The sequence below is a fragment of the Suncus etruscus genome, chromosome 12 (genome assembly GCF_024139225.1).
Source record: "Suncus etruscus isolate mSunEtr1 chromosome 12, mSunEtr1.pri.cur, whole genome shotgun sequence".
NCBI lineage: Eukaryota > Metazoa > Chordata > Mammalia > Eulipotyphla > Soricidae > Suncus > Suncus etruscus.
In genome coordinates, this window is record NC_064859.1 from 7,580,502 (window position 1) to 7,593,415 (window position 12,914).

Consider the following 12,914-nt stretch of genomic DNA (forward strand, 5'->3'; position numbering starts at 1 on the left):
GATGATTCTCATCTAGGGCACTCCAGGTTCAGCCCTTAGCTCTTGAGGTGAGGAGGCCGGTCCCTATTCTCTCATGGATCCCGGTGTGTGCCCTGCACCCCCGGGCACCAGATACTGTAGCCTCACATAGCCCACCCAGCCCAGAGTATCATTCTGGAAACGAGAATTCATCATGCTCCTTCCTGTACAGCTGCCAGAAAGTGGACAGGCCCAGCATGTGCCTCCTGGGCCCATGGTTCTGGTCTGGCACTGCTGAAGGTCCCCACCTCCAAGCCTATACAATGCACTCAGAAACACACCTTGGAACACGAGGGGGACACGAGGCCCTAACCATCCCCCCAAGACATTAATGCAACACAACAGAAAAGAACTCACAGGCTTTATTCCAAACCCAGAGCAGCCATTGCAGAGAGACCCCTACAGACCAGACAGCTGAGCTGGAGCCAGGCTAGTGTCGGCAAGGGGGAAAGTTCCAGTGAGCAACCAGAAAAAGGAGCCTTGGGGTTCTTCCTGAGAGCTGCAGACTGGGGCTCAGGGCGGGGGGTAGAAAGCAGGTCCATCTGCACAGACCTGCAGGCCCCCACTCTTAGCCACCACACCTTTGGACACCCCGGGATCTGAGCAGTTGCGCAGTTTCAAGTCCTTGGTGAAACAGAGCTCGATCTGCCCCAGGGCCTGAATGTCCAGTTCCTGTGATGAGAAAGGAGGGACTGGCTCAAGGAAGAAGTAGCATGTGGCACCCTCATTTTGCGCTTCTGTGCAGATCAGGGACAGACCTGAGGCTGCAGCCAACAGCTATGAGCCATTTACAATTGGGGCTCTAGATATCATACATTTTTTGTTGTTGTTTGTTTTTTGTTTTTTGGGTCACATCCGGCAGCGCTCATGAATTACTCCTGGCTCTATGCTCAGAAATCACTCCTGGTGGGCTCAGGGGACCAAATGGGATGCCGGGATTTGAACCACCGTCCTTCTGCAAGAAAGGCAAATGCCTTACTGCTATGCTATCTCTCCAGCCCCTAGATATAGTACTTTTTTATTTCTTTATTGATTTATTTATTTTGATTTTTGAGTCACACCTGGTGGTGCTCATGTGTTATTCCTAGCTCTGTGCTCAGAAATCGTCCCTGGCAGGCATGGGGAATCATATGGGACGCTGGGATTTCCTCCTGTATCCGCTGCATGCAAGGCAAATGCTCTACCACTGTGCTATCTCTCTGGCCCCTCTATATATTGTGGACACTACAATGACCCACACCACAGAAACCATCGGGAAATTGTGTTGAGCCAGCCATTGGCCCACTGCCCCTCCCTGTACCAACTGTGGGGGGACAACATAGTGAGGGAGAAGCCTCACATATGTGCTCATGAGGCAGTGCAGAGGCACATGATACAACATCCCACATTCTCATGTGCTCCTGAGACACATATACACATGTATTCAGTACACAACCATTTTTTTTCTTTTGGTTTTTGGGCCACACCCGGCGGCGCTCAGGGTTTACTCCTGGCTATCTGCTCAGAAATAGCTCCTGGCAGGCACAGGGGACCATGTGGGATGCCAGGATTCGAACCAACCACCTTAGGTCCTTGCTTGCAAGCCAAACACCACGTGCTATCTCTCCGGCCCCTAGTACACAGCCATTTACATGTACTCACAAGCACACACATACTTGCACAACCCAGTTACAGATACCCCCAGTGTATATGTATTGTTGATGTACACGCATACATGCATTTGCACCTTGGGACCCATGGACATAAGCACTCATGAGAAACACATAATATATAAACACACCCACAGAACACATGCACTTGCGCGCGCGCGTGCGCGCGCACACACACACACACACACACACACACACACACACACACACACACACACACACACACACCTGCCACTGGAACTCGGGACAGAACTCAGGCATCAGGAAAGGTGACCCAGGATAGAAGACAAGGTACCACCCACTGACCTGATTAGGCGGGAGACACTGGACCTTTGGCACGACTCCGTACACGCTGGCCAGGGCGTCCTTAATGTCCGAAACCTGAGCAGGAGGGTGGGCCTGAGCTCGCGGCTAGACTGAATGCTGTAGGGCTCCTCACCATTGTACTCTCAAGGCCCGCACCGTGATGGGAATACAGCTGGCTGGGCCATCGCAGCCAGCGTCCCACACACCAGCTGCACCCCTCTGCCCTCCATATATATACCAGTGCCTGGAGCTGGAGGCAGAGGAGGAACCTGAGCTACCTCAGCGAGATCTCTGGGGCTCTGTCTGGATGTGTTGACTGCACAGAGGGGCTGGAATTAGTCGTGGTCATAGTGGCCTTTTGTCTTCTGATGGCCATACTCAGGCCCCTGACCAAGGCAGAAACTCCTCCCTCCTCATATTGGGACACAGGACCCAAGGAAATGCACCCTGATGTCTGCACTCTCCTCTGGAGGTTGGCAGCAAGCAGCAAGGCCAGAATCACAGGAGAGCGAGTTCCTGGGAGGAACTTCGGTACTGCAAGGATCCGAGAATCCAGGTCAGGCACTCCTGAACGTGGGCACCAGCCCAGCAGCACTCAGCAGGACACAAGCCCACCAGCTCCAGCCATGCTCTGGGTTCTGCTTCCTCCACTAGACCTGTCCAGCCCATCGGAACCTTACCCATGCTCACCAGAAATGGGGCCCAGCCTCTGAATTAGAGGTGTGAGCCACACTGCTTAGCCTCAGCACTGGGCATGGAGACCAGGGCCCAGACAGTGCTAAGGCCTGCCCCAGGACCCAACGAAGTCACACACAGACACAGAAGGGTCAAACTGGTGCAACTTGCCTGGTAGTAATTGGTGGATGGCTTTATCCCCAGCTTCTGGAACACGCTGGAATTCAATGCAAAGAAAAATTAGCATCTCTCTTCAGACAGCCTGTCAGTGCAAAAACCAGGGCACCTTTGAAGGCAATGTCTCATGTGCTCAAAATTCTGTTAACAAGGACAGGAATCGAATGAAGGGCCAGGCTCATCCCAATCTGCCCCCATCACTTGGGCCCTGAGTAGAGCCCATCGAGCATTCAGAGGGCTTCTATCCATTTTCAGTGGCACTCTCTGAACCTGCTGTTTATCATACGTTTGGGGCCACTTCAGAACAGCCTGTAAGCAGACTTAAGCTCTCTCCAGCCCTGCACCCCACAGACTCAGCACCTGCCCATACACGGTCTTTGCCACACCCAGTTGCTGGAGCCCAGGATGGGAAGCAGCTTGTGAGTCCATCATTACATCTGGGCCCAGGATAGGTTTAACCTGCATGTGTTCTCAGACCAGACCCCTCGATCTCTGTGCTCCTCTGCCCCCTGCCTCTGCTTTGCGTGACTCCAGCCGGGGCATGGACAAGGCTTCTTGGCCCAGGCTTCTGCTGACCCTACTGTGGGGGCATACACTGAGAACCTGGAGCAAACTGCCTGTGGCTGCCCTGGAAAACCCAAGGCAGTAGAAACACCAGTTCCAAAGATGCTGCTGCCCTCGAGAAAGGAATGTCTTGGGAATTTTCTCCTGTAGATTTGAAGCCCAGGGATACTTCATTGACTGAGTTAAATGAACTCCCAGGTTAATTTCCATTTTCTTGGCCCCTGGGACTTTCGTGGTTTCTACGGGGCAGTCTGGCCTCCGGGTGAGGAGTCAGGCAGCCAAAGAGGCAGAGCCCGATGCTCTGTTCCACGATGCTCCCATCTAGACCAGGGCCAGAGGCCGCTTGAGTTGGTATGTGCCACATCCGGTCCTCATTGGAATCACGAAGGGAAGGAAGTTGTGAATTATGAGCATTCGGGGAAGACTCATGTGGAAGAAAGTGCCAGCCCTCGGCACTTGAATGTCTCAGCTGTAGGGCCCAAGTGGGTAGGGCATTTGTCTTACACGCAGTCGACCCAGGACGGACCTGGTTTTGATCCCTGGCACCCCATATGGTCCCCAGAGCCTGCCAGGAGCAATTTCTGAGCACAGAGCCAGGAGTAACCCCTGAGCATTGCAGGGTGTGGCCCAAAAAACCAAAACCCAAAACAAAAAGTCTCAGCTATCTTTTCTTGCTACTGAAAGCGAAGACTTCCTGGGAGGAGCCTGGAAGGAGCGTAAGTGCACAACACTCAGCTGGACCCATGAGGACCTGCCTGGCAGCCAGGCCCCTCCAGCTGGAGTTGTTCTGTACCTGTGCAGACAAGTAAGGCTACATGCAATGCAGCTGTGATTCTGTACCTGTGTGCATTCCGGTGGGGCTGCAGGTCCTGCGCCTGTCAGGGCCTGAGGCAGCCCTGATTCCCTGTCTCCTCTGCAAGGCTCTGACCCAGAATGATCTAAACAGCTCATTTAGGGGATTTATGATGACAATTTGGTGACAGATGAGCCCATGAGCTCCACCTAATGGGCCACAGCAGCCAGACAGGTTGAAGAGTGGTGGCTGGTGGGCACGCAGATGCATGCACTGATGCAGGTACACACAAGTACATGCACACATTCACGTCTACATGTGTGTATACATGCACGTGGGCACATGAGTGTGCTTACCTGCATGCACACTCTGGGGGACTCAGGGTGAAGGCAGAACTGTATGCTGGAGAGGAATTCACAAAGGTCAGGGCAGTTATGACGGGCTAGTGACTGTGAGGGCAGTGTCTAGTGGCAGGTCAGGAGTGGCTGACTTTCAGCCTTCAGGCTGAGAGTAGGGGCCCACGCTCACCTGTTGAGTGACAGAAACTGGTACAGCTCCAGGCTCTTGCCAAAGTATTTCTTCTCCGAGTCCAGGACATCCAGCTGGGCTGCACAGGTCCCATGTTTCTCCCACTCGTGCTTCCTGAAAGAAGATTCCAGAAAGATCCAGTCAGAAGTAGAGGGGCTGAGCCACAGGGGTGGCCCAAGCAGGGTTACTTATGCTGGATCTCCTGTGTAGGAAGGTCTAGCACCCAATTTCCTGCTGTTGAGGTTGGAAAGTCTGGAAAGGCTCTGCCTTTCTGCCCGTAGAAGCAGAAGCAGGTATCCAGCCCCAGCCCAACGGTTCTGAAAAGTAGGAAGCCTACTGCAGGGACCCACAAGGCAGGGCAAGGCAAAACCATGCCCAAGTTCTACTCCTCCTTGCTGCAGAAGGGGCAGAGCCTGGGTGCAGTGAGAGCCTGGAGGTCATGACCTCCTTCCTGCCCACCCATCTCCTCATGGGGCATCTCAAACTGGCACTTGTTTCTCTTGCCCACCTCTCTCTCTCTCTCTCTCTCTCTCTCTCTCTCTCTCTCTCTCTCTCTCTCTCTCTCTCTCTCTCTCTCTTCCTCTCCCCCCCTCTCTCTCTCCTTCTCTCCCCCCTTTATCTCTCCCCCACCCCACTCACCCTGACCTTATATAGCTTTTTGCAAAACTTAAACTCTTCTTTCTAAAAATTCCATGAAAAATCATTTCCTAGTTCCTATCAACCCTTTGGGACAAGTTCGTTTAGCTCTAATTGAGTCCGAGCACAAATCGCAATGCCGAAGAGAGATCGAGTGCTTCAGTATTCCTATGCTTTAGAAGCCCCTCGATGCACTAGAATGCTCCTCAGTGCACTCCTACTGACATGGGCCAGGATGTACCACTGCCCCCCACCCCACCCCCCGCAAAACCCAGGCCCACTCCCAGCAAAGGGCTCCAACAGCCTCCGAAAGTCTCTGCTCCCTGATCTGGAGAGGCATGTTGAGGGAATCTGAACCCTGAGAGGGAACTAACAACAGGATAAACTTCACTTGCCTCCTCTCTAAGGGTCTTGAAACTTGAAGGACTGTGTGCTCAATTCCTACCTCCTGCCACTGTGCTACCTGTCCAGGCAGTCCCCAGGGGTGGACTCACCAGAAATGACTGCCATTTGGAGAAGAATGGGTCACATCTGGCCAATAGCTGGTCAGGTTTGGCAGAAGGTCCTGCATACGAGAGAAAGTGCACGTAGCTTCTTCCCCCCAGCCAAGGGGTGGAATGGCCACTTGCTTCTCAGGGGGAAGCCACGTCCTGTTGGTGCCAAGGAGCAGGAGCCTGAGCTCTGAGTGTCTGGATGCCCTGTGAGGGCCGGGGGATGGGGGGGACCTGCCAGCCAGAACTGGCACGGGATGGAGGGACTTCTGGTGAGGGGGTGCTAAACTTCTGGTGAGAGGGAATGGGTGAATTTCTGGTGAGGGAATCTGGACATTCCAATGAGAAGGAATAATGGGGTTTTTGGTGAGGGACGGGGGAACTTTGAACTTCTGGTGAGGGGTAAGACTGAACTTCTTTTTTTTTTTTTGCTCCTGGCAGGCCCCAGGGACCATATGGAATGCTGGGAATTGAACCTGGGGCTGTCCTGGGTTGGCCGCATGCAAGGCAAATGCCCTACTCCTGACCCAGGAGCAATTCCTGAGATCAGAGTCAGGAGTAACCACTGAGCATGGCCGGTGTGGCCCAAAACCCAAAAACCAAACCAAACCAAAACAAAAACAAAAAACCAGAACTGGAGCAGAAACTGTCTTCTGACTACAAGGTCAAAACTGGTGGGTGGTGACTACACAGGGAGCTCCTCTAAAGGCCACCTCCATCCACAGATAGCTGGACTCTGTTCTGCACCCCCTAGTGTCTTCTTCAACAGTGATTCTTGGAAAACTGCTATCTGGGTAGAGATGAGATGTCAGCTGCCTCCCCACAAACTGGGTCCCTACCCCAGGCTGTCCTGCACCAGCATCTCACGATCTCATCATCAAAGTCTGTCCCCTCGCAGTCAGACAGACACAGCCCTTGATAAATGGCACAGTTGTCCTCTAGGTTCCTCTCCAGCACGTGGTTCTGCCTTCACCCTGAGTCCCCCTAGAGTGTGCATGCATGTAAGCGCACTCAAGTATATGCACATGTCGACGTGAATGTGTGCATGTATCTGTGTACCTGCATAAGTGCATGCATCTGCGTGCACACTTGTGTCCATGTGCATGTCACCAGCCACCAGCAATTCCCAACTTCCCTCCCAGCGACCCCAGCAGAGAGTTGGGCCAGCTCCCACTTTTTCTCTGGGGCCATAGCAAATGTAACCTTAAACATGCACCATAGAGTTCTCCCCAGTGAGCCCATGTCCCTATCTTAGAGGTGCCACCTGCAGCAGGAATGAGGGGTCAGGGGCCAAAGGACAAAGAGCCACAGCAAGGGCCACAGGGTCAGAGGTCAAAGGTGCACCTTGATCTCATCGTAGCGGAAGTGCCAGGAGCGGTTGCAGGCTTCAGCTTTGTCGGGCCTGGAGGGTGAAAGGAGGGTGGAGTGTCCATTCGGGCTGAACCATCCAGACTAACTCAACTCTAAGGTGCAAGGATAGCTGAAGCTCAATGGGAGCCAACTCAGTCATACAGTGGAGGGCTCTGCCCCACCACCCCATACAGGTGCTCTGGGGAGGAGGGTGAAGAGCCCACAACCCCTAAGCCCAGCACCTTCCACTTGGTCCTGCTGCAGCAAGGCCCTTCTAAGGCTACTGACTCTACTTCCAGGAAAGTACCCTACCAGCTGGGTCAGCAGGGCCAGCAGCAGCAGCAGGGTTATGGCAGCTGCCCCCAACCAGATCACAGGGACCAAGGTGCTCTTGTGGATAGAGACACAGCAGTAACTCCAGCCACGAGCTTTCTGGCCCCCGCACCCAAGGGTGGCCAGGGCAAATTGGCCGAGGCTCATAGGGACAACCGTTGGATGAGACAGAGGAGAGACATTACAAATGCAGGGAACAGACACAAGAGAAATGCAGAAAAATAACAGGCCATATGTCCAGTGTGTGTGGATATACAACAGACAGAGTCAAAGCACACAGCTACTTCCTATGTACTGTCACCACACGCAAAAACAAGGATTAATAAAGAAATGAGAAAATGACCAGGCCTGACCCTGAACTTCACCTAGAATCTTAAGACTATAGGGTCAATTAAAGCTAAATTGAGCTGAAAAGACATCCACGAGGGAAGGACATGCTCAGAAATGGAGAAGCTAGGAGTGCTAAGACAGAGAATGAAATGCTGAGATGGAGAAGCAGGAGAGATTAAGATGGAGAAGCTGGGGAGATTAATGGAGAAGCAAGGGGGTACTGAGATGGAGAAGCAGGGCAAAGGGGACACGCTCTGAAGGATGGCTCCTTTGTGATGAGAGTAGTCCCAGCAGAGACAGAGCATCAGCTCCGGGCACCAGGTGGCAGCCTTGTGGGGCACCCTGACTGGCAAAGGCCTGTGCTCACCAGAGCCCGTGGATTGTCCAGTAGTTGGGAGGATTCCGACATTCCTTCCCGGCTTCCTGGGGGGGAGTAGAGGAACAGAGTGAGTGCCTGCCTGGTTTTATCCTGGTTTTATTCTGCTGACATTATGGTTTCCCTATCTTTGGGAAAATCTTTGGAAACAGTTTTTCCTCTTATTTTGTTTTGTTTTGTTTTTTTTGTTTGTTTGTTTTGGTTTTTGGGTCACACCAGGCAGCTCTCAAGGGTTGCTCCTGGCTCTGTGCTCAGAAATCACTCCTGGCAGGTTCAATGGGCCATATGGTTTACCAGGAATCGAACTCGAATCCGTCTGGGTTTGACCAAGTACAAGCCCTACCACTGTGTTCTGGCCCCTCTTTCTTCTTCTTTTTTTATTTTTTATTTTGGGCCACACTCAGTGATGCTCAGGGATTACTCCTGGCTATGCACTCAAAAATTGCTCCTGGCTTGGGGGACCATATGGGATGCTGGGGAATTGAAGCACAGTCCATTCTAGGTCAAAGGAGTGCAAGGCCAACACCTTACCACTGCATATTCTTTTTGTTTCGTTTTGTTTTGCTTTGGGGCCACATCCAGCAGCACTCAGGGATTACTCTTGGCTCTGCACTTAGAAATCACACCTATGGGCCAGATTGGTGGTGCAATCGGTAAGATGTCTGCCTTGCTGGAGGTAGCCTAGGATGAACGTGGGTTCGATCCCCCAGCATCCCATATGGTCCCCCTAGCCAGAAACGATTTCTGAGTGCATACTTGGAGTAATCCCAGAGTGTCACCAAGTGTGGCCCAAAAAATACAAACAAGAACAAAACAAAACAAAAATAGAAATCACACCTGGCAGGCTCACGGGGCCATACGAGATGTGGGGGATCACGTTGGCAGCATGCAAGGCTCTCTCTCCTCTTTATTCTTGTTTGACCCATGCTTGGTCAGTGGCTTTTCTCTAGTTCAGCCCAGCCTGGGAACAGTCCAGAGTCTGCCCATGGATGCTGCCCATAGGCAATGACTGCTTAGAGTGCAATGGTAGCATGGACGGGGATGGGTCTAGTTGTGTGCCTACGTGCCCCTGTGGCCACCAGGTATGGCTGCACTCAGCAGCCTTCCTAGAACCTTCAAATCCTGAGCAAAAGGATTTCAGAAGAAAGACAGGTGGAAAGGGCCAGAGTGACAGCACAGTGGTGGAGCATTTGCCTTGCATGTGGCCGACCCAGGATGGACCCGGGTTCCAGTCCCAACATCCCATATGATCCCTAGAGTCTGCCAGGAGCGATTTCTGAACTCAGAGCCAGAAGTAACTCTTGAATGTCATCGGGAATGACCCAAAAACAAAACAAACAAAAAACAAACAAACAAACAAACAAAGGCAGAAGAGTTTGCCAGAAGCCAGATGGCCAAAGGCCAATAGGCTAACAGGGCCAACCCTGGGGAGAGCTGGTGAAGCAGTAGCTAAGCAGAGGTACTGTACTGCCTAGAACAGGACTCGGGGCTGTGCACAGATGCAATTTCATGCTATGGGGCAACCCCTGGGAGGCAGGTTCCTGCCTGGGGTGCCCCCTCATAGACAGGCTTGGCACCAGGGAAGGGTCAAGACCTCTGTCCATCTGCTGGGATGAGGGATCAGGGCAGCCTCTCTGGGCCTCAGCCTGAGTGTGTCAGGGCCCTGCCCTTATGTGATTCCAGGACAAGGAGTTTGTATTGCCTTCCAGTTGGAAGTTGCCACCCCACCCCACCCCCATAGCACTCCCCCTGCACATTGCATTGCCCCACTATCCCCTCCCCCATTGAAATCTTTCACTGCACCCATACACACACCATACACCTAGGGTGCCCAGTGGTCCCTGGGAACTGAGAGAGTTTTGATGCATGGAGCTGCCCAGCACATGTGGCTGCCTGTCCACACTGCCCCAGATAAGTGGGGTCATCAGCAGCCTGTGGGAGGCCCAGAGCAGGGCCAGGCCATGCTGCCTGAGGAGGTGGGACCTACCTTGCACACTGTCACTGGCCAGTGGTGTACCATGATCAGCTTCTTCCATTCGTGGGGGCCACTGAGGGGAAAGGACCAAACACAAAATTGCCAGGACAGTGGACGAGGTCTCACCTGTTCAGCAGGCTGTGCTCCCAAGAGGCCCCTTTCCCTGGGGTACCTCCTGTTTAGACACACCCAGGCCTCAGAGCCGCTTCTGTGGGCCAAGAAACTAAGCAGCCATGGGGGTCTTCCTGCCTGGGGGTCCTGAAGGAGGAAGACCAGAGGGCCTGGAAGTGGGGAACAGGGAAGGTGCTTTTCTGGGTGCATTTCCTTGCGGGAAGCAGGCTGAGGATGAGGTGGTGAGAGTCCCATCAGAACCTACTGACAGGCTGGGGACGCCCCCCACCCTGGCAGAAAGCAGGCAGGAAACAGTTGGAGAAGCAGAAGTGCTGCTGGAGGGCAGCGCGGCAGAGCGGAAATCACAGGGTTCTCCAGGGCCACGGGGTTGGAGCACCCACATCCTCCAGCCAGTGGTCCTCAAACTATGGCCCGCGGGCCACATATTGTATTTGTATCTGTTTTGTTTCTTCATTGCAAAATAAGATATATGCAGTGTGCATAAGAATTCGTTCATAAGTTTTGTTTTTACTATAGTCAGACCCTCCAATGGTCTGAGGGACAGTGAACTGGCCCCTGTTTAAAAAGTTTGAGGACCCCTGCTCCAGACAGTGCAGCCCAATGGTCAGCAAGCATAGGGCCATCACTGGAGACAAGCCTGGTGCAGCGACCTCCGGCACTTTCATCCCTACTCGAAGGGCCTGGGTCAGCACTCTTGGACCCTGGGGCACGCATGCCAGTTGGCACTCTTCCAGTGTGGCACAGGGCTGGTGGACCATGCAAGGGACTGGGGAATGCGGCTCTTTCAGTGGCCTCTGGGTTGGCTGGGAAGGGTGTGAGGCTTAATTACAGAAGAAAATCATCTCCCTCACTGGCCTAGAACTCAGGACCCAGGACATTCCAGGATGCACAGGAGAAAAATCCCTTAAAGGGGGCTCATGGCATGGAGACTAGGGGGCCGACTGGCCAGACCAAATTGGGGCTCAGGAAGAAAAGAAGGAGGGAAGAAGCCAGGGTAGGGAGAGGGAAAGACCCTGACCTGTGTGCCAGTGGCACCCTACCACCTACCGGGGTGTGGGGGAGGGTCGGAGGGGTGCACTTCCCTCTTGAAGGGCCCCCAGTGTAGCCCAGGGGCTGAATGTACCTTCCCCCAGTGTAGCCCTGTGCGTGCACCACCGACCTAGACATGACCCCTGTGGAGTCCAGGAAATCGGTTAGGAACTGGGCAGTTCGGAGCCTTGGGGGGTCAGATGACCCGGACGTGCACCCTCTCCCTGGGGACACCCCTCTCTCTGGACAGCCCCTCCTCTGGGACATTCCCCTCTCCTGGAACAACCCCCTCTTCCAGGAGCCCCTCTCCCCAGAGTATAAACTCTCTCCCTGGGACACCCTTCTCTCCCCCCACATCCCCTCCTCCGGGACATCCCCTTCCCCTAGAACACCCCCTCCCCGGTACCCCTTTTTCCTGGGACACCCCCACCCACACAGTCCTTCCCAGCACCCCTGGCCCCGCATCCCTCCACCTACCTGCTCCACAAGTCAAGTGCGCAGCACAGGCCGCCCAGCGCCAGGCCAAGGGCGCCCAGAAGCGCGCGCTGAGCCAGGGTCCCCATGGTGGTGCGGAACCTGCGGGGACAGGCCCGCAGCAGGTCGGCGCGGCCCTGGACACCCGGGGCCTTTCCCCACGCCGGCCGCGGCCACCCTCACCCGCCTCGGGCAGCCGAACCCACCGATCCACGTGCGCCCGGAACCCGCCGGTGCCGAGCCGAGCGTCCAGCGCGTTTCCGACTCGGGGAGCCGCCGACCTGGGAGGACACGCCCGCAGGACACGCCCCGGAGGGGCACTCTCGCAGGACGCGGGGCTCGGACGGCACGCCCCGGAGGACGAGGCCCCGCGCAGGGAGGCGGCCCCGAGGGACGCGCCGCCCAGGAAGGGCCCTCGGTCGGACGGGACACGCTCGGGCGGGACGCGCCCCCACGCCTCCCCCTCGGCCTTGCCCCGGTTGGCGGCTCTCCGGGCGGCCCAGGTCCCGAAGCCTCGCCCCGCTCCGCCCCGCACGCCCGTTCCGGCCCGGCCCCGGCCGGAGGCCTCGCTTCCGCCCCGTCTGCACGCACTCGCTGCCCGAGACCCCGCACGGGACCCTCGGCCGACCCAGCGCCGGCCGGTGCGCTGGGCAGTGCTGAGTGCTCCGGGCCCCGGGTTAGAAGGACGCTGGAAAGAGCGCGCTGGGTGCATCCCGGGTAGACGAGGCAGATGGACACGGCCCTCCGTCCTCCTCCGGCTGGGCTCTGGGCTTCCAGGCCCCGCTCGCCCCGGGTGGCCATGCGTCCCTGCTCCCTCCCAGCTGCTGTCAGAAAGCGTTTTTCTCTTGACACCAGGCTGTGACCAGAGCTGCCTGTCACAAGTTCTCCAGGCACTGGGCCTGCCTGCTCGGGGTCAAAGGGGATTCTAGAGGAAGGAAGCTCGCGCTTAGGAAGGGCCCCTAGGACTGGGCAGGCAGCAAGCGAGGCAGGTGCCTCCCTATGTGGGTATGTGGGATTCTCCTGGGATCAATCCCCAGCAGCCCTTATGGTCCCCTGGGCCCACCTGGGATGATCTGTA

At 55.3% G+C, this 12,914-nt stretch overlaps 1 protein-coding gene across 1 annotated transcript; it reads right to left on the reverse strand.

Moving 5' to 3' along the window:
• Positions 1 to 364: 364 nt before the first annotated feature.
• On the reverse strand, positions 365 to 12,548 carry RNASET2 (ribonuclease T2). The gene is made up of 10 exons (XM_049785019.1): positions 12,043 to 12,548; positions 11,840 to 11,938; positions 10,214 to 10,274; positions 8,218 to 8,273; positions 7,182 to 7,239; positions 5,841 to 5,911; positions 4,711 to 4,824; positions 2,820 to 2,865; positions 1,974 to 2,048; positions 365 to 690 (listed from the first exon to the last, which is right to left on the reverse strand). Exons 1-10 carry the CDS (start codon positions 12,546 to 12,548, stop codon positions 532 to 534), a joined length of 1,245 nt encoding a protein of 414 aa, XP_049640976.1. The 3' UTR covers positions 365 to 531.
• Positions 12,549 to 12,914: the final 366 nt, after the last annotated feature.